Source organism: Centroberyx affinis, unplaced genomic scaffold, assembly GCF_046629955.1.
Source record: "Centroberyx affinis isolate AG114_WGS23_722 - 3 ecotype Tasmania unplaced genomic scaffold, CSIRO-AGI_Caff_v1 ptg003770l_1, whole genome shotgun sequence".
In the NCBI taxonomy this organism is placed as follows: Eukaryota; Metazoa; Chordata; class Actinopteri; order Beryciformes; family Berycidae; genus Centroberyx; species Centroberyx affinis.
Window position 1 is genome coordinate 68,835 of NW_027281646.1, and position 20,460 is coordinate 89,294.

A 20,460-nucleotide genomic window follows, 5' to 3' on the forward strand; every position below is an offset into this window, starting at 1 on the left:
ATTAAAATGATTATGGTGTGATTTTTGCGGGGATCTGTACCAAACAAAGATGTTTTCTTAAGTCTGTAGAATATGATGTGTAGGCCAGGACATCTCTGCAGCACCACAATATTTCATTTAAAACGCTATTTTGACACATTTCACCTTTAACAAATATTGCACCTCCTGCGATTTGAAAATTGCAGTAGGCCATATTGCGATTTCGATAAAATTTTGATTAATTGTTCAGCCCTAGAGGATAATCTGAGCGACCGCCGGGCCCCGAGTCTGTCTGACAGGCAGACGAGAGATTCACCCACAGAACCATCTATGAGAGCCAATTATCGCTGCCGTTATTATCAATTACTCTTTGTATTATCACAGAAAATCTAGTCTATACCAAATAACACAGTGGAAGAAACTGAGGACAACATGGGAAAATCTATAATCAATCACTTAGCAGTGGTAAATCAGTCTACCACTAACACACTGTCTCTCTATGGACCATTTTTTAAATTGAGTACTTGCCATTATGTTTCAACCATTGATTCAATAAGGGTCTCATAATGAAGATGTATGGTAACTGCGGAACCATTTATCCAATACATCAGACTGTGTAATTCATACCTCAATCTTCATTCTAGCACTCTCGACAAGAAAGCCTGCCACTCTGGAGAGGATGAGGACCTGAGGGAGGCCCCGGGACTCATTATTTAGTCTGGAAATGGAATTCCCAATCAAAGATATCCCAGCCATTTGCTCTATTGTTTAGCTGCTGTTGTATGACACTGAACCTTTCGCGTCTAGACTCACAGACTTATGTACTAACACAGTAGTCATTTCCATAAAAACCATTTAATTCTCCAAATTGATTTAAAAACACTGGTTCACGGATAGAGCAAGGCAGTTGAGTTAAGCAGGTTGGATGATTATCAAAGTGGAATTGTACAAGAGGACTTTTTCCACAGCCACTTTGAGAATTAACAAAGCAATTATAAACCGGCCCCCCAAATTACATTCTGATGACTTATTACTTGAAGGAGAGTGTAGCGCGGATATTAATTAAAAACATGGACGGCGAAAAACCAGCTTGTGCGTTCTGGGTTCAGGCATCTTGCAGTAAGGGTTTAGGAGAGGTCTTGGGTTACACTGATTTCAGATATCAGTTTGCTGATATAATCAGGCCGATATTAGCGTTTTATTAAATATCGGATGCAAGCCAGTCACCCTGATATGTTCCTCCCTGGAAACAGCTACATAAAACAGACTACATTTTATGTCCTTCCTTCCTGTGTTTTTTGTAACTTTATTCTGCATTTAAAGGCAGTAATGTATCCCAGAGTTTCCCCCACCATTGCAGGGATTCCACTGTTAACATTCAAAAGAAGACGGAAAAAATATCGGACCACTGTTATTCATTTGTTGTGTAATTAATAACAGTACAAGAACTTTTTGTCATGATGTCTCCTTTTTATAGCTTTTTGAGATGTTGTACATTTTGCAGCTGTCTTTAGAGTGAAAGTCTATGATTCTCCATGGAAACCGCACTTTGGAGTATTGACAGAGAGATTTAGACAACACTAATGGACGCTAGATGCCATTGATGTGGTCATCCCAAAGACTTCTCTTTAAAACAACTTAATTTTGTGTGCTGTTTCCAAACTCTGGCTGCTCTGTGGTGGCTCAAACTTTCACCCTTCCTCCTTTAGTATCCTGTTAACGGTTCCATCAGAGTTCCAATAAAGCAGCTTTCGGGAGCTGGGAGCTACAGCTGATACTAGCTCACTGTTGACGTGGATTCCATGTAGGGCTGAACAATTAATCAAAATTTTATTGAAATCGCAATATGGCCTACTGCAATTTTCAAATCGCAGGAGGCGCAATATTTGTTAAAGGTGAAATGTGTCAAAATACCATTTTAAATGAAATATCGTGGTGCTGCAGAGATGTCCTGGCCTACACATCATATTCTACAGATTTAAGAAAACATCTTTGTTTGGTACAGATCCCCGCAAAAATCACACCATAATCATTTTAATACGTTTTTCAATGAGAACTATCATTCCCTCTAATATCGCAAATCATATCGCAATTACAATATCGGTCAAAATAATCGAAATTAGATATTTTTTCAAAATCGTTCAGCCCTAATTCCATGCTCCCGCACACACAGCACATGCAACCTGTCACAATAAAAAAATCCCTCTGCAATCAATGAAAACGTGAGGGGGAAGGTTTACTCTGCGGGTTGAGAAGTGAGTTTGGGATGACACAAATTTAAATTCTGTCAAATTTAAACATACTGAATACTGACCCAAAATATTGGCTAACATAAGCTTCAATGCAAAATATCAGTTTTGGTATCCGAGTGTCTCAGCGTGTCAGCGTGTTCAATTCTGAGCCTTCCATTGGCATAATGAAACTTTTAGAAGTGTATATTTTAGTTGTGCAACACCTTGAGTCGGATCAATCTCAAGTCTACACACAAGATCAGTTTTTATCAGCTCTGATCTCCAGCTGGGTTAGAGGCAGCGGACCCCCCCCCCCACCCCACCCCCCCCCCCCCCCCACTCCCCCCACCCCACTCCCCCCACCCCATCCAGCCGGAGACCTTAGTCTCTCGGTTGAACGGGCAACAAGTATTCATAAATTAATTATGATAATGCCCTGCCAAAGCCAAACTAAACCCAGTGATAAATATGGATGTTGTCCTCAAACTACCAGGATTGATGACATGTTGTACCGCTGTACACAAAGTCTTTTGTTTGCGTGATCAGTATGAAGTAAGTCTAACTGATATGCAACAATTTATCAAGAGGGGAAGAAAACACCTAAACCACAAGATAAGATCCACCTCATTGATTCCTGCTAATGGTGAAGATAAGGACTATGCTTGGTAAACTAAGAGTTTATCTTTACTTAATTCTTATGCAACAGACAAATTACTAACCCCGCACCCCCTCCCACCCACACCTCTCCCCACCCTCCCTCCAAAGTATGGATATGCGTTTAATTATTCAGAGGATACTTACTGGTTTACTGAATGAATGGGTTTAATTGAACTGAAGATGCTCCCTCTAATGTCCTGCCTTAGGGTTCCTTTGGCCTTCAGAATCTCCACAAAGTACTGCGAGGAACAAGAGAGCAGAAGGAGGCGGAATGAAGCGTTTGCTCGCCGTTCGTATTAATAAGCTTCTCCCCGTCTAGAACTGGGCTGTCATCGCTGATTGGATACCCCTGAGACGGAGGGAAACATCATTTGATAAGGAAGTGCTTACACCACTGACATCTCAATTACTCCCCCAACATGGAGAGCAAATGTAATACCGGATCACCAAAGGGGAACACGCCAGGCCGCATAAAAAACCATACAAGTTCATTCATCACTAAAGCAAAACAACAGCGATTCACTAGTTGATAGTTTAGCCCTACAGCCCATGCTAACTATAAACGCTACATGGCATGTCTGGCTGGCTGGCGTGATGCACAAATAAATACAGAGGGATGCTGCTGCACCACAACACTGACAATAAAGCGACAGCTGTGCTGGTCTCAAGTCATTTGAAGTGAAAATGGGATTAGCAAATTGAATGTGCATTAGGCCTAAAATGGCTCTTAATTGGACTGAACGGGTGTAGGGTGAGTAATTGTGTATAAATGAGGCTGCATTGGTGGATGCAAAAGTCTGTTCTCTCTGCAAGGATGAACAGTACAGGCGGAACACAACTGCGAGTTTTACCTTGAGTCTGTCGCTATGCATTGTGCAGCATGAGTGCACTCCTTATCTTTGAATGCAGCATATTTATGGAGAAATCTCCTCTGAGTATGTTTTGCATTTCCATTTTTTGCACTATTGCTAGTTTATTTGTTTATTCAGACTATGCTATTCAATCGCGTTTTCAAGGATCTGAATCATTTCTATACTGGGCCCGACTTAACTACTATAACTACTACTCATATTCAGTAGTAGTTAATAATATACAATATACCAGTGATTCTCAACCTTTTTCATATTAAGGACCCCTAATTTAGACCACATTAGGGACAAAGACCCCCATTTGATGAGATTTTGTCTCTCGGACCCAAATCTGAGAATATTTTTATTGTCAGATATGATTTTGTCCAGAATCCCATGACTATCTGTATTGTAGGTAGAGAGATAACAGAGAAACTATGACCAAAACAGTCATTCTTCTACATTCTCTAATTGTGTTAACTTCTTGTAAATGAAATAATGGTGAAGTTTAACAATTCATCCATTTGCTGGGGACCCCCTGGAACCCCCTCAAGGACCCCTGGTGGTCCCCGGACCCCACGTTGAGAACCACCGCAATATACGGTAGTAGCAAATAATCCTTAGCATTTGTTAACAAGACAATGAAACAAGTGCCAGGAAGTTTAGACACACAGGAAATAGTTACAGAGTATCTGCATATTTCAGAAATGTAAGACTTTTTAAGACCATTTTAATGTTACCTGGAATTGGATTTAAGACAAATTTAAAAGTCCCCAAAGAAGCCAAAAATCTGCCAAAAGCTAAACGACTAAAGACTATTTCTAATTGAACATAATGAAAGTTCTAAAACTGTAAATGAGCAGTATATGAAGACGGACCTCAGGAAATTAAATGTTTTGGGTGATGAATGTCCAACATATTTGTCAAATTGTATTAAGAGTGGACATAACATAAGGAAATAAAACACTGCTGCTGGTCCCAGTCGCATCTTTTGGTGAAACTACACAAGTCAAGGTATTTCTTTCATTTCATTTTCATTTGTGAACAGAGTTACTGACTCCTACATACAGTGGTGACCAGCTCCAGCTGCTGGCAGTAGCGCTGCTCCGTCTGGACCAGCTCTCTGGCCGTCCGGCTGCGTTTCCTCTCCCAGCGGTCCCTCTGCTCCTGGATATTGGTGCACCCAAAGGGGCCGGACGGGCCGGGGGAGAAGCTCATGGCCACGGCTGAGGAAGAGGAAGAGGAGGAGGAGGAGGAGGAAGCTGCACAAACACAAGCAAACGGATAAGGCCAGGGCTAAAAGCAGCGGTATACTAACAATGAAGATGAACTTGCCCGAAACAGAAAGTCAAACATTTCACCACATATGAATGAGTGTATACTTGCTGTGGCTTCGTATTATTCGTTTATTTACATTCCACAGAAGCATGAAAATTTAAGAGGCAACCTTAACCTAGGGAAACTGGAAATAACGGTGACAAAAACTCAACACAACAACAACAGCTGTGTTGAAAAGCGACAGAGGCGGCTGAGGGAATTACAACCTTGATCCTTTGTATAAGAGAGCGAGCAAGTTTTACACAGTACTTCATTCTATATATGAAATACCAGTGGAAAAAAAAAGCATATTCTGTAACCAACTGGCTTAGACTAACAAAGAGTTCTCCCCTTCCTTATTGATTGATTTTCTAATTTTTTTCTCTTTGATTTTTTTGAATGTATTTATTTTTGTGTTTTATTTTTTTCCCCCTATGTATGTAGGGGAGTGAAGATGAGCGATTTCAAAGAAAAGTGGTGATAAGTGGTTTAAAAATGAATATGAACTTGTTTTCTTTGCATTATTCGAGGTATGAAAACACTGCATCTTTTTTGTTATTTTGACCAGTTGTCTGCAGTTGTCTGTTCTGCAAATAAATGCTCTAAATGACAATATTTTTATTTGGAATTTGGGAGAAATGTTGTCAGTAGTTTATAGAATAAAACAAAAATGTTAATTTTACTCATTTTACTCAAACACATACCTATACATAGTAACACCAGAGAAACTGGTAATTTTGCAGTGGTCTCTTAATTTTTTCCAGAGCTTTATATATATATATATATATATGCATATTTGTACATAGTAGTTAAATATTTAGGTTTGCCTCTGTTTATCTTGTTGTCCTTGTTTTTAGCTGTATATTTATTCTGTGTAAGTACATTGAGAGCAACGAAAAACCGCCAAGAGTCAAATTCCTTGTATGTGTACATGCTTGGCCAATAAAGCTGATTCTGATTCTGATTAGTACTGTTTTCACCAATAAAGACATTTGGGGAAAAAAAGACAGTGAAAACAGGCATGGTGACATATTCCTATGAAAAATGTATATTTTGGCTGCTAAAAAAATATATTATTTTTTAGTTCCCAGCCCTGGCATGTGAGCCAAAAAGTTCCTTTCAGACACTGGTAGAGAATGACAGGATTTTAATTATGAGGTGAACTGTTCCTGTAACTCAGTAAAGGAAACATTCCTGCATTTAGATCGGTCGCTGGTCAGCAACCACTAATGGCACGATAAATAATGACCGTCTCTCACCGATTGATCTCTCCCAAGACCAACTCTGGCTGTCATCAACAACACCCCCCACCCCCTCCCTCCCCCCTCGACCACGGATAAGAGGTGTCCTCCCTGCACTCCCTCATTAGTGTCATCTCCTATGTATTAGCGGGGCCGAGGAGTGGGCAGGGAGCAGCGCTTTAGCAGCAATTAACCCCTGTGCCGTCCCTAGGGAGCCCCGCACTGTAAACAAGAGGGCCTGATCAATGCTAACCAGGGTACACTTCATCCCACAGAGAGCCAGGTAGACGACGGGCTTCCGTGTGACGGGTCGATGAGTCAAACTCCAGTGCATTACCGAGTCGGGCTTCACAGTCCGACAAACAAAACAATTCTGCAACAAACTCGCTGGTGGGAAAATCTCCAGTTGACAGTCTAACTGGCTGTGTGTCCAATGTCCAAAGACTTTGCCTCAACAAACCTGGTTTTGGTTGACACGTTAATATCATAACTGAGTTAGAATAACCCGGGTAAGCTCATTAAACTTGTTTATTGTGGTTAAGATGCATGGTGTACTCCTATATGAAACTGGTTACTGTGGCATGTAAACTAGGGATGTAAACAATTATCCGGCCGATTTAAATCTCTGATAACGCAAATGAATCAGGGCTGGGCGATATGGTTGAAATCAGTATCATGATAATCGTAAGGATTTTTCTCGATATCGATATATATCACGATATGGTTCATGTATGCAAAATCACGTTAAATAATCAAATGAATGTTCATCTCATTGAACCGAATGGTGATGTTAGGTGTGATGTCAAACAAAACAGAGATATTCAAATAATATTCCTACCATACCTCATTTTATGAGAGTTTTAAAGTAAAATTTGCTTGTCATCATCAATTCAGACAGCAGAAATGTGTCACGATATTAAAATATCTTCATATCATCACAATATGATTCCACTGAGACGATAAACGATAATATTGAATTATCGCCCAGCCCTAAAATGAATAGCGAATGGCTAATTTCCATAAAAGTATTCTACAAATGTAGGGCTTACAATTGTTTTCATTATCGATTAATCTAGCGACTATTTTTTTTTCGATCAATCGATTAATCATTTAGGCTATAAAATGTCAAAAATAATGACAAATTACCAGAGCCCAAACTGATGTCTTAAAATTGCTTACTTTGTCTGAATAGCAGCAAAAAATAAACACGTATTCATTATATAATGATATAAAATGGTGAAAAGCAAGCAAATCTTTGGTATTTTTACTTTTGGTATTTCTTTTTTACTTTTTCAGTCACAGGGTATTAAAGGTTCATAGAAACACATTAACTCGAATAAGACCTTAACCAGTATGGCCAGAAACTTGTTAAAAATGACCAAGTTAGCTACTGAATTCTGGTACACTGCCAGCTTACCATACTGTATATACTAATGCTACAGTAAAAGCCTAGAGAACACAAAACGATAGGCTAGGCATTACAAAAAACTAAAAAATTACTAACCCTTGCAAATTGCGTCATCTGTTAAATTATTCTTAAAACCTATAGAGGAATACTTCTGAATTTAAAGATGATCATGGTATTCCTGTCTGGTGAGTTCAGTATTCACTCTTTGTGAAAACACAGTACAACACAACCAATACTGCAATCTGGGATGGCATTAAGATGTAGAGCCTGCTCCATTCAGACTGAATAGGAAAGCAATCATTCCCCTTTTCCCATTCTTTTTAATGCATTGGTGCATAATGGGAGAGCCACACCTACTTGTATTTGTGGAAATAAAGGTCAGTGCAGGTTCACTTCTACAAAGTAGGATTAGAGTGATACTGGTTTCTGAAGGCTGATACCAATATTTTTCAATTGAAGCTGCCAATAGCCCATATTTTGTGTATATTCAAACTCTCAGTTGAAGCCCAGAATAACAAAAACAACAGCAATAATAATCATCATCATATCCATATCAGAGGTGGACGACACTGACTGGACCAGGTCCCATGAATCTGCCCCTATAGTGAAGGTCTAACCCTAGTCCAAACACAGTGGTGGAAAGTAACTAAGTACATTTACTCAAGTACTGTACTTAAGTACAATTTTGAGGTACTTGTACTTTACTTGAGTATTTCCATTTTATGCTACTTTGTACTTATACTCCACTACATTTTAGAGGGAAATATTGTACTTTTTACTCCATTACATTTATTTCACAGCTATAGTTACTAATTACTTTCCAGATCAATATTTTATATTTAAAACATTTGATCATCTTTATAAAATAACTATAAAATAGCATTGTTATAGATTAGACTACCCAAAAGTATAGCTAAATTGTTAAGATTAGCTTCATGTTGACAACTTTAAAATGCTGCTTACATGTACATGTATGTCAATAAATCAGTATTAATATTCCAATAATTTATGAAAAATATAACTCTCTAAATAGGGACAGTTTGCATAATGAGTATGTTTACTTTGATACTCTAAGTACATTTTGCTGCCAATACTTATGTACTTTTACTTAAGTAAGATTTTGAATGCAGGACTTTTACTTGTAATGGAGTATCTTTGCATTGTTGTATTGCTACTTTTACTGAAGTAAAAGATCTCAGTACTTCTTCCACCACTGTCCAAACACCACTGCCCTAAGGCAATGAAAACATACAGTAGGCTATGTACACTGCAAATGGAAACTATGTAACGTTACATAACAAGTCAAGGATACAAACTGCAACCTTTTGTCATTATTGAAGAAAATGAATTAGCTTATAAAATGTCAATACTAAATCTTTAGCCGTTTTAAATTTAGTACAATCTTTGTCGCTTGGTCCCCACCCTAAACAACTCTCTGGAGAAATAGCTTTTCTAAAGTTGTTAAACTCCGTCTAATAGACAGCAATGCTACTTCGTGTTAGAAATACAATGCTGTATCAAGGTACAATGTTATTATATCGCGTATACATATACATATTTACATACTGTATATCGAGCTAGTTACAAGGGACTCACCTTCAGGCAACGTCTCCGGTTGAAAGTTTTAATCAAGGCGCTCTTTTTCGGTTAGGCTTCCTTCTTCCTGGTTGTGACGTCGCCGCGCGTGCTGATTGGCTGCTCCAAAAACCAAGACAGACACTGAAGAAAGACGTCCCACTCCTGCAGAACTGAAACGTCCACATGAAGATACTAACCACAACAACATGCCACTTCGCTAGCACCTCTTCGTTTTACGCGGCCAAAGTAAAAGTTTAGCTTACTTAACCGGCAACAAGTGCTGGGAATTCATCCACTTGGCGCTACCGTACCTCCTTGAAAAGAAATGAAAAGAAAAGCTCAGCAGTTTGAAGCTCATTATGAATCTTTGTGGGGAAGATGAAAGTGATGCCCTCAGTAATCAGGCCCTGACGCAGTAGGCTATAGCTTGAAATCCATGAGGAGTGTGGACTTAAAAGTGAAAAGAAAAAAAAAAATAGGATGCATTTTTCTGGAACATATCCCAGTAGTCAATAACAGTGGTTGCAGTGGTTGATGGTGCCTGCAGCCGACAGAGCACTGAACACTGACATCTAGTGCTGATAGAGACCAAATCCTCCAAAAAAACAACACACATATGGGAGGATTTCTCTCACAGAACTGGCAACAAATCAGTCTATAATCACTACTGTCAAAACAGGTGTGGGGGATTTTTGGGATTCTGTATTTAAATATATAGTACATTCTTGATACATACATCATTACCAGTGTTGGAGATTAAAGTAGTAGTTTTAATACATGGAATTAAGCTAGTGGTGGTTCAACTGAATTCACATTTGGATGGTGTTTTTAATAGTTTATTACTATTTTATCATTCTGAGGCATAGTTAACTACTGCAGCTGCCAAGTGTTTTTTTGGCTCTGAAAGAAAAAAAAAAGGGAATTGTATTTTTCATCTTTAAAAAAAGAAATGTTTTAAATTATTTTTATTCCCTCATTTATTGTCAAGGCTGTACCAGTCAGATGTTACAAAGAGCCTTTTATTTTTTTTATTCATTATTATTTATTTCAAGTTTCTATTGCTCCCAGAAAAAAAGCCCAAATAGTTGGGTTTGGGTTTAGATCCAGATGTAGGAGTGATGTTTATCCAGCAGAAAGTTATCATTATGATGAAGCCAGATAAGGTTATTTGGTTCAAATAAATAAAATTTTAGTTAACATCCTAATCAATCATGTGATTTTGTATCATATGACATAGCAGATGTAGATATGATTATTTTTTACAAAGTAGTTGTAGAACAAATTTTTCTACTAGGCTATATTTGTCTTCCAGTGTAAAGTAACTGATAGCTGGGAAAACTACTTAAACTACTCAAGTTGCTTCTTGGCTGTAATTGATTGTAATTGAAAAACTGAAATATGCTACACATTATGACAAGGAACTATAGCAATCCTGTAAGAACTTTTAGAAGGATACAATAGAAATACCACAGCAAAACTATAAATTACATATAATTTCCTTAAAGAAATATAAGAGGAATATTGAAGTGATATCACAATTAGGATTTCCTGCTTTGTGTAGCAGCCACATTCCCTTACTATGAAACAGCAAACTCCTGTCAATATAAAAAAAAAAAAATGCCTGACTCAAAAGATGCTTGAACAGAGTTTAAATGAGGCAAAAACCCAGCGGCTCACATCGGCCCTCTGTGCAGGACGGCCACGTATTCCAGGTAATGTGGAGGAGTGTGAAGAAAGTGAGCCAAAACACTGCAAATTGCTGAACAGATAAAATGCATCTTTAATGAGAAGTTCATTAAAATGTATGATGATATTGGCGGGTCCACTCTTTATTGTTTTCAATTTTATTGTGTTTCCAGTACATTTGGTATTATAATAATTGGCCCCAAAACAGACCTGTGCAAATTAGGCCTATTTTGCCTTCAGGCTATCTAGGCATGAACAGTGCAAGAGACCACAGACAAAGGGGCCATTCTTTTTTTTTTTTTTTTTTTTTTACCTGAGGATAGAAAAAAAAAAAACGTATAAGCGTCAATAATCTACACAAGTACAGCAACTCTCCCAAGGTTTTGTAGCCCTTCAGTGCATTATTCATACCGGCTATTGCCAGAGGACTCATAATTGACCCCTGCACTTTGCAAAAAAAACTTCATGAGATGAAAGAATGTGATGTTTTGTAATTCAACTTTTGAGTCCCCCTCTCTCCAATCCAATAGTATTGGATTTCAGGTCATGCATTATTCAACGCATGGGAGGCGAGGCTACCTTAGCTTGAAGATGTCATATGAAACGAGGTTGCAAGACCAAGAGATATCAAATGAGTTTGCTATAAAAGAAAGGGGGGGGGGGGGCGAGAAAAAAAAACAAATAAAAGTCACATCAAAATAAATAGGAGCGCTGTTGGACAGAAGTCTCTTGAGTGAGTACAGGGGGAAATGTTACTGTCAAATAGCACTTTTTTTTTTCCGGAGGATGCTGGCACTTGATGTGAAAAAAAAATCTGTAAGTGTTTATTGATGTGGAATACCATTATCTACCCTTTGCTGAAGGGGGGGGGGGGGGGGCAAAGGCTTAATTTAGGTTTTTAAACGCTTCTGTGCTGCCTCTTCAGTTAACTTCTGAGTTGTAATTGACAATGTTTTTGTCAAATGGTAATCACGGCGTCAAGTGTTGACACTTGAGTGAGGCTTCTGCGGTGCTTAGAAGTGCATAATTGTATCAGTTAGTCTTAATTAGTCAAAATTGTAATGCGTTTGGGGCGTTTCAGCAATTGTTTCTCGAACTCTCCCGGGTAAAGTCTCTGCTGTCACGAGAAGGCCAAACTCTTACTCCCTAATTGCGGATAATCATTCAAAGTGCGCCTTCGCTCTTATCTTACGACGACCTTTTTAAGCGACTGTTTTCCAACTTTCCCGGACGAGCAAATCGTTTTTAAATCCCGAGGTTTCGGGGCGGCGGAAAACCGTAGATTACGGCGTCGGACGGGGGAAATAAGTCCCGCGCATTCCGAACAAACAAATAAACCAGGAAAAAAAAACAAAGGTGGGAGGAAAACAATACAAATGGAGATAGACTGTTTTTTCGGATTTTCAAAAGCAATCTGCTGTAATTGCCTATTGTCTACTTTTTAGTGGCCTTGATTAAAACTCTCAATCAGCCTTCGCAACCTGGCACTCCACTCCCCTTGCTGTTTTGTGTTTTGGAGAATGGTGAGCTCATTAAAGTGAAATGACCATTTGGCCTTGGGAGGAGAAAAAAAATAATCACATGGAAACAAACAGACGCACAAAATTGAGTGACACTCAAGTGGTGGAGGACCATCAAAACAGTGATGTGTTTGCAAAACCCAATGGTTTTCATGGATAATGATAAACTGTCATGCCCGCAATTACTGAAAGCACTGGATGGCAGGATTTTTTATGCGTGTCAATGAGGTCTGCTCCTAATTGACGGTCAGGGACACTAACTCACTCAAAAGCTGTCGCTCAACCGTCAAACTGCAAAATGGGCCTGTATTGAATTTGTGTTGGATAGACAAGGTCTGGGGACTGTAGAATGGCTTCAGCATAGCCCACTATACCATAGCCACAGCCAATGAGAAGGCCCACCTTCTGATTGTCTTGATAAGAAAATGACTGTAAATGAGAAAAGATATTACTTAGCATAACAAAAATGAAGTCTGAACTGATGCTCATATTCAGCTATTTCTTCATGTGTTCTAGCTGGTATGAACACCAGAGAAGTTATGGCAAACAGTCCATCACGCAGTTCAAATTTCAGGGGCTTGAATCAGATTTGACTCTGATTTTGTCTTTGTGCCCCTCCACTTTTCACGCCTTTTAAAAGTCAAAATTTAGGGAAAAAAATATTTAATCTAATATTTTCAATCTAATATTTAATAAAAACGAAGTAAAATATCTGCTCTATTGATACGTTCCATTTGCACTGGGAAGAAATTTCAACTGGAACGCCCCCTGAAGTCGGATTTCCGACTCGGAAAGTCGGGAGAACCTCACCAACCCCGACCTCAAAATCCAAGATGGCTGCTCCGCGTCTCAAGCTGTAGTAATATACTGTTTATTAGCACTTGTGTCTTATTTGTGTCTCATAAAATCAGTCATACACACAGTACTGTCCAACTTCTATCTGTGGACATGTTGCTATGGTGTTTGTATGCGCAAAATAGCGCGTAATGCGTTATCAACTGGTATTGCTAACAATGGCTAACCTGGTCAGAGCAAACCCCGCTTCCCCCACCCCGTGAAATAAAAATAACTAATTGGTTTTCCGACTTGTTGTACTGGAACGCGGTCATCATGTGACGTCATTCCCAGCTCCGACTTCCGGGGTAAATGGAACGCAGCATATCTGTCTGCATTTAGTTGCATTTGGATCGCTACACCCCCTTTCCAACCCAGGTGGTATATTCCAACCCGCGCTAAAAAATAGTCTGCAAAGGGAAGATGCCATCGTGAATGGAGTGACAGCAGCACAATTGTTTGAACCATGACACGCCAGCTAACATTGCACATTTTATGGACAAAGAAAAGAAAGACCGTAACTGTGTAACCACCAGAGGTGAAAGGTGAAATGTTATGTGACCTAACGTTTAGCTAGCAAGCTAACTAGCTAACGGAATTGTATCCAATTCCGGCCACTCGGTCACTCGCGTAATTTCCGGTGTTTACCGGCATTTTTATACGGAGTTCCCAACCGAAAGCTAAATGACGTAAATTCATACACATTTCAGAAGCTAGGTATCAAATTTCATAATTATTTATACACATTTAAGCATATAAAACACTAAGTTACGAACTTAGTCACGAACAAGAAGCGGGAAGCCTTAAATCCCACTTTGGGAGACAGTTACTTCATGTAGAGAATCTGTATTGGCTGATAAATGGAAAAATAAGAGCTTTGAGTACAGAGCCTGCACTTCTTACAAGTATCTGTAACATTGTGAAAGTACAGGAAGGGTTAATAAAAGGTTAATATCGAGTATATGAATACACCGACACGGACAAAAGCAAGTGTCTGGAATTGGATACGAATTTTGAATCTCAAAAATAGGTGCGCTATCATCCATGTGCAGGGACTGGGAGAAAATCAATTACAAGTTAAGGTAAAAGCGATATTAAACATTAAAAAAGACACATGGAGGATTGTTCATTTCAATGAGAAACTTCAGCGAAAACAGTACAGGATGAAATATATTGGTATATGATTGTGATTTTTTGGTCATATGCTGTCCGGAATTGCCCTGATGTTAGCTTTGTTTTTTTGAGAGTAGGCTTTAGGTTGGCTAACGTTCCATTCATACACTGTAAAAAATTATACGTTTTCCAATCCCAGCGTTTGTGTGATGTGCATCTTGGTACACAGTGGGACATAGTTGGGCTATACAAGTATAAAAAACTGTATGTGTGATCGCATCCCATAAAAATAAAGATTATTTATTACTATGATTATTATTAAAAAAGACTTGTATGAATGTCTCTACAACACTGTATCATAGGCTGCCCTGTGCCTTACCACCATTTAGAGATATGCTTGGATTGTCAAGGTTCATATTTAATGGCGCATGGACCTTTGGAAACCTACTTGAAGTCAAAGCCAACAATAGTATTTCAACAGTAGTAGTGAGGATGAACAAACAAGTGCAGCAACCCTTTTCATAGCTACCTTATTTTTAGCTCTCTTTTATCTCATTATAATTGGTTTATTCTCCAGAGGTATTTTGTCTTTTATTTTCAAAGCAAATCCCTTTTTATTCTTTGCAAAGGGAGTCTGAGTGTGCTCTTGTTGCTTATTTCCTCCCAATGCATTATTAGTGCCGGGCTGCTCCTGATGTGTCTATTGTAATTACCATGATTCACCCACCTTCAAATGCATTCAAGCAATGGCCAATTACATTATTTCAAATGTGATGCTCAAGAAAAAAAAACTCAGATTTGTGTAAGTCTGCTTCTATCGGTTTTAATTTTCTCACCAGATGGATGCCAAACTCTCATCAGAGGCTTATTATTCAATTATCAAGTAATAGGAAATGAAGTTATGATGCAAAGAGAATATAAAACTAACCTATAACCAGGATCACCTTGCTCTTTACATAGTTCCTAGTCAGGATAATGCTATAGGTGTCTGTCTACCTAATATATCTGTGTTCCTTTATTCATTCTATGATATTTTGATACTCGGTGGCAATGACATTTAAATTAGGTTAAATAATATTTCTCATCATCCCCCTCCCCTAGAGATTTACACAACATCCCCATAGACTTAAACCTCTGAGCCTTAGGTCATTTGACCACGTCTTTCTCACTTTGTTTTAGTAATTACATATGAGACAAATGCAAATTAATATTACAAGAGCTTGTTCATATTTAATGGGTGGAGGGTTAGTATGCTTCAGGCTGGGTAGTGATAAAAATGTACTTGTGAAGTGGTACATGGCGTGATTATGTTAGATAGCAAATCAGTAGTAAACATGTTGTCCCCTATAGGTGATGTAGACCCCCCCCCCATGGCCAGTCAATAACAAATATGTCACCTTGTTGTGACCATAGACCAGAGGTGGAAAGTAACTAAGTACATTTACTCGAATACTGTACTTAAGTACAATTTTGAGGTACTTGTTCTTTACTTGAGTATTACCATTGTATGCTACTTTATACTTCTACTCCACTACATTTCAGAGGGAAATATTGTACTTTTTACTCCACTACCTTTATTTGATAACTTAAGTTACTAGTTACTTTGCAGATTCAGATTACTAATACAAAATATAATCAACTAATAAATTGTGATGTGTTATTATAGATTACTGTAAGCTACCCAGCAGTATATAGTAGTAGTGGAAATCAGCCCCACCTTTTCCAGCTGCAACATTAAAGTGATGCTTACACATTAATGCATCAATAATTATAATTCAATAATATAATATATACTGTATTATTCTGAAATGGGCCATTCTGCATAATGAGTACTTTTACTTTTGTTGCTTTAAGTACATATTGATGCTAATACTTTTGTTCTTTTACTTAAGTAACATTTTGAATGCAGGACTTTTACTTGTAACAAAGTATTTTTATACTGTGGTATTTCTACTTTTACTTCAGTAAAAGATCTGAGTACTTCTTCCACCTCTGCCATAGACTGTATAAAACAATGGACAAAGTGGCTGTGACATCACACCTTGACTTTCTGTTGGCCTGTTTGAAGTCCAGGAAGTGTGGTCGCCATTGGAGCCATTGGATTTATGGAGCCAGAGTTTGGCAGCGGTTAAGTCCTATCAGATTTACTGTAAATATGACCTGCTGACTGGGAAAAAAAACTCCAATAATTACAAGTAAGATTTTTGCGGGCTCCAGTTTCTCCCACTTGGCATCACGAATTGCGGAAGTATGTCTGCAGGGAATACACCCATGTCGGCAAATCAAAATGATCCATTACTGTCACTTAGACAATCAAGTTTACGTACGAAAGGTGAGTCATGACTGCTGCGCTTCGTTTATGATTGATTTTAAATTCAGAAATAATACATATTTTGAATGTGGGCATTCCAATGAGTGAACGCTTGAAACAGGCAAGTACTTCAAAGGAGCAGTCCTCCACTTTCTATGCCCCATGCACATTTTTATATTATGTTATGGCAGTGGTTCTCAACGTGGGGTCCGGGGAGCACCAGGGGTCCTTGAGGGGGTTCAGGGGGTCCCCAGCAAATTGATGAATCGTTAAACCTACAATACAGATAGTCATAGGATTCTGGACAACATCATATCTAACAATAAAAATATTCTCAACTTTGGGTTTGAGAGACAAAATCTCATCAAATGGGGGTCTGTGGCCCTAATGTGGACTAAATTAGGGGTCCTTGATATGAAAAAGGTTGAGAATCACTGGTCTAAATGTTTGCCGGGAAGCATGCCCACATATAGCCCCTGTTGCCTTATATATGATCATAAATAATTTCTTTGTGTAGGTACTAGCCCATATTGCCGTATATGGTCATAAGGTGTGCTTACATTTGACTGGAACCATTGTCATTGGAAAGAATTTTGCAGTTATTTAAAAAAAAAAATCACCATTAGGGGAGACATCAAATTAGCTATTGCAACTATAATTTAATGTAAATAGGGCTTTGGTCCCATTGACTTATATTGAGGTTTGTAACAACGCATTATGTAATAACACGACAAAATGTAATAAATTTTCACTTCATTATGTAATAACGCCCGCATTTTGTCATAATCTGCCGAATTTTGTTATACACAGCTTGAACGCAATATGTAATAAATTTCCCCGCATTTTGTAAAAAATTATTACATATGTGTGTGTGTGTGTGTGTATGTGTGTGTGTCTCCTGACATTTGTATGTACCAGTACTTAGATGTTTGTGTCAGTATAACACTCAGTGTTGTACAGTTTCTATGTCTCTATGAACCCTCAAGTACAGTTTCTATTAAGCTAAGGAATACAGTGACACTTAATGTAGTTTTGACCAATGAAAGATACTAATCTACTGAACTAATAGTATATTTTAAAATGAATTTTGAGTCAGTGTGATTCATGCTAGAATGCATAAAATAAACATTGTTGTTATAATGTTATAACGATTTTTATGAATGAAGACATCCATTTTGGTTGGTTATTACATAATGCACCTCCCTGTATTTTGTAATAACCACCGCAATATGTAATCATTTATTACAAAATGCGGGGAAATGTATTACATATTGCGTTCAGGCTGTGTATTACAAAATGCGGCAGATTATTACAAAATGCGGGTGTTATTACATAATGAAGTGAAAATTTATTACATTTTGTCGAGTTATTACATAATGTGGTGTTATTACAAGGTGGGTTGAGGTTCAGCCAGTAGGGGGAAGTAGAGGCTCCGTCTCCCCCAGAATTTTGGCCTGTGATTGTAACGCACTTTGGTCATTTTGAAAATGCTGGAACACAGAGATATCGCATAAGAAGGGCAAATAAACAGATGAACCAATGAACGGAAGGAGATTGATTTCCTGCTGGGGAGGACAATGACTTTCCTTTTATGGTCTAGACTGAGCAAAAAATAGTTTTTTTTCCACGAGGCTTGTCTGTTTTGGGGATGGCAAATCAATCTCAGAACAAATGATTGAGGAAATAATCGCAGAACGATGCCATTAGTGATCTGCGATTTATTGTGAAATTGTCTAATTAAGACCTTTTCTGAGCTGACAACCTGAGGGTCCCGGGCCCGCGCTGAAATCTCCCATTATTTCTGGCTGATGAGGAAGGAAGTTGAAACAATGTAATGACTTTCTGTGCATTTGTCACCATGTGCTAATAATTACATACTTCTGAGAGCCATAGCAGTAGCTCAAGACACATTAATGGTACCACAGGGGCGAGGATGAGAGGAACGGAGGCATTTCTTTAAATCGAAGAATTTCTTCACTTTTCAAGTAGGGGTTGTCAAATGAAACCTGGTAATTTAAAAGGCAATTACTGTCATGTGATTGCCTCACAGCTGTGCTGCATGTGGTCGTCTTAGAGGACGACCCTCGCTAATGAAGGGATTACAGAGACGAGGGGAACTGGTAAACATATCTGGATGAAAATGCGGCTCTCGGCTGGCCGCCTGGCCGCCATGTGGTCGGCTCATCTCGTCTGATCTGGAAGGTGCAGGATGTTACGGGAGGAGAGAGATGGAAATGCGGGAGATGTCGGAAAAAGGAAGCATGTTTCGGATGGTTTAACACCAGAAAGGCCAAACTGCCGTCAACACAATCGCTGTTGTGGATTTTAGCGCTGAAATATTTCAGCTTTCAAAATATCCCTCCGTTGTGCCTGTATCTACACCCACTTTGATCTTGAACAATTCGTGAATATCAGAAGCGAATTGTTTTTGCATGCTTAACAGCGGCTCCACTCCACTACATTTCAGAGGGAAATATTGTACTTTCTACTCCACTACATTTATTTGACAGCTTTAGTTACTTTTCAGATGGAGATTTGACACAATGGATAATATAACAAGCTTTTAAAATACAACACATTGTTAAAGATGAAACCAGTGGTTTCCAACCTTTTTGGCTTTTGACGTCTTACAAAAAGCAGTGTGTAGTCGGGTCACATTTCAGATGTCTATGAGTTGTTAACAGCTCCACCAAATAGTGATTTTTCCCTCTAAACCTCACATGGTTTCATTTCAATAAATGTTCAAATGATCCAATATTTCAGCAACAATCAAAGATTAGAGAAAAAGTCCAAAAACTGAGAACAGATTTGTGTATCAGAACTTTGTTTTTTCTTCTTTCCTCTCCCATTAATCATCTCACGACCCCTCAGATTTATCTGGTGACCCTTTGGAGGGGCCCGACCCCTACGTTGGGAACCACTGGACTAAACTAGCTAACTGTATATAAGTATATATATAAGTATATAAGTAGTTCAAACTAGCTCCACCTCCAGCAGCTACAACAGTAACATGCTGCTTACACACTGATGCTTCAGTATTAATAATCTAATGATGTCATATATAATAAAATATCAGTCAGAGGGACCAAACCACTACTTTTACTTTAATACTGTAACTACATTTTGCTGCTAATACTTATGTACTTTTACTTCAGTAGGATTTTTCATGCAGGACTTTTACTTGTAATGGAGTATTTTTACATTACTGTATTGGTACTTTTACTTCAGTAAAGGATCAGAGTACTTCTTCCACCACTGCTTAAGGAAGACAACTTGAATCAATGGCATCTAGCTGCTGAGAAGCTGAAGGCTCTGGTATAGTCATTATTTTACAAATGAATCTATAGGTCTTTCCATCATGATCCTATAGGTCCTGGGGGTGAGGTGGGAGGATGTTGTTGTTGTTGTATTGTATTGTATTGTATTGTATTGTATTGTATTGCATTGTATTGCATTGTATTGTATTGTATTGTATTGCATTGTATTGTATTGTATTGCATTGTATCTCAGTCTGTCAAGGTTTCTGTCTTTGTATTTCCACTTATGTCATTTATTTTTAAATGTTGTCCGATTTCTAAAATAACAATAAAAACATATGATCACAAAAAAAAATATCCCTCTGTGTCTTTTCCAAGACCCACTTTCTGTACAAACCAGCATTGTTAGATTTTCAAAATCACACAAGGAAATAATTGTTATAATTATTTTTAGCCCGTTCAAGTGACAGCTCTGTTGGC

At 38.4% G+C, this 20,460-nt stretch overlaps 1 protein-coding gene across 1 annotated transcript in view; it reads right to left on the bottom strand.

Annotated features, from left to right (window-relative positions):
• arhgef39 (Rho guanine nucleotide exchange factor (GEF) 39) overlaps positions 1-4,933 on the bottom strand; it is a 48,355-nt gene extending 43,422 nt beyond the window's left edge. The window contains exons 1-2 of the mRNA XM_071541015.1: positions 4,784-4,933; positions 3,012-3,106 (exon numbers count right to left, since the gene is read on the bottom strand). Coding sequence (XP_071397116.1) covers positions 3,012-3,106; positions 4,784-4,933 — 245 coding nt within the window. The remainder of the gene's footprint in view (positions 1-3,011; positions 3,107-4,783) is intronic.
• Between the last annotated feature and the right edge of the window lie 15,527 nt (positions 4,934-20,460).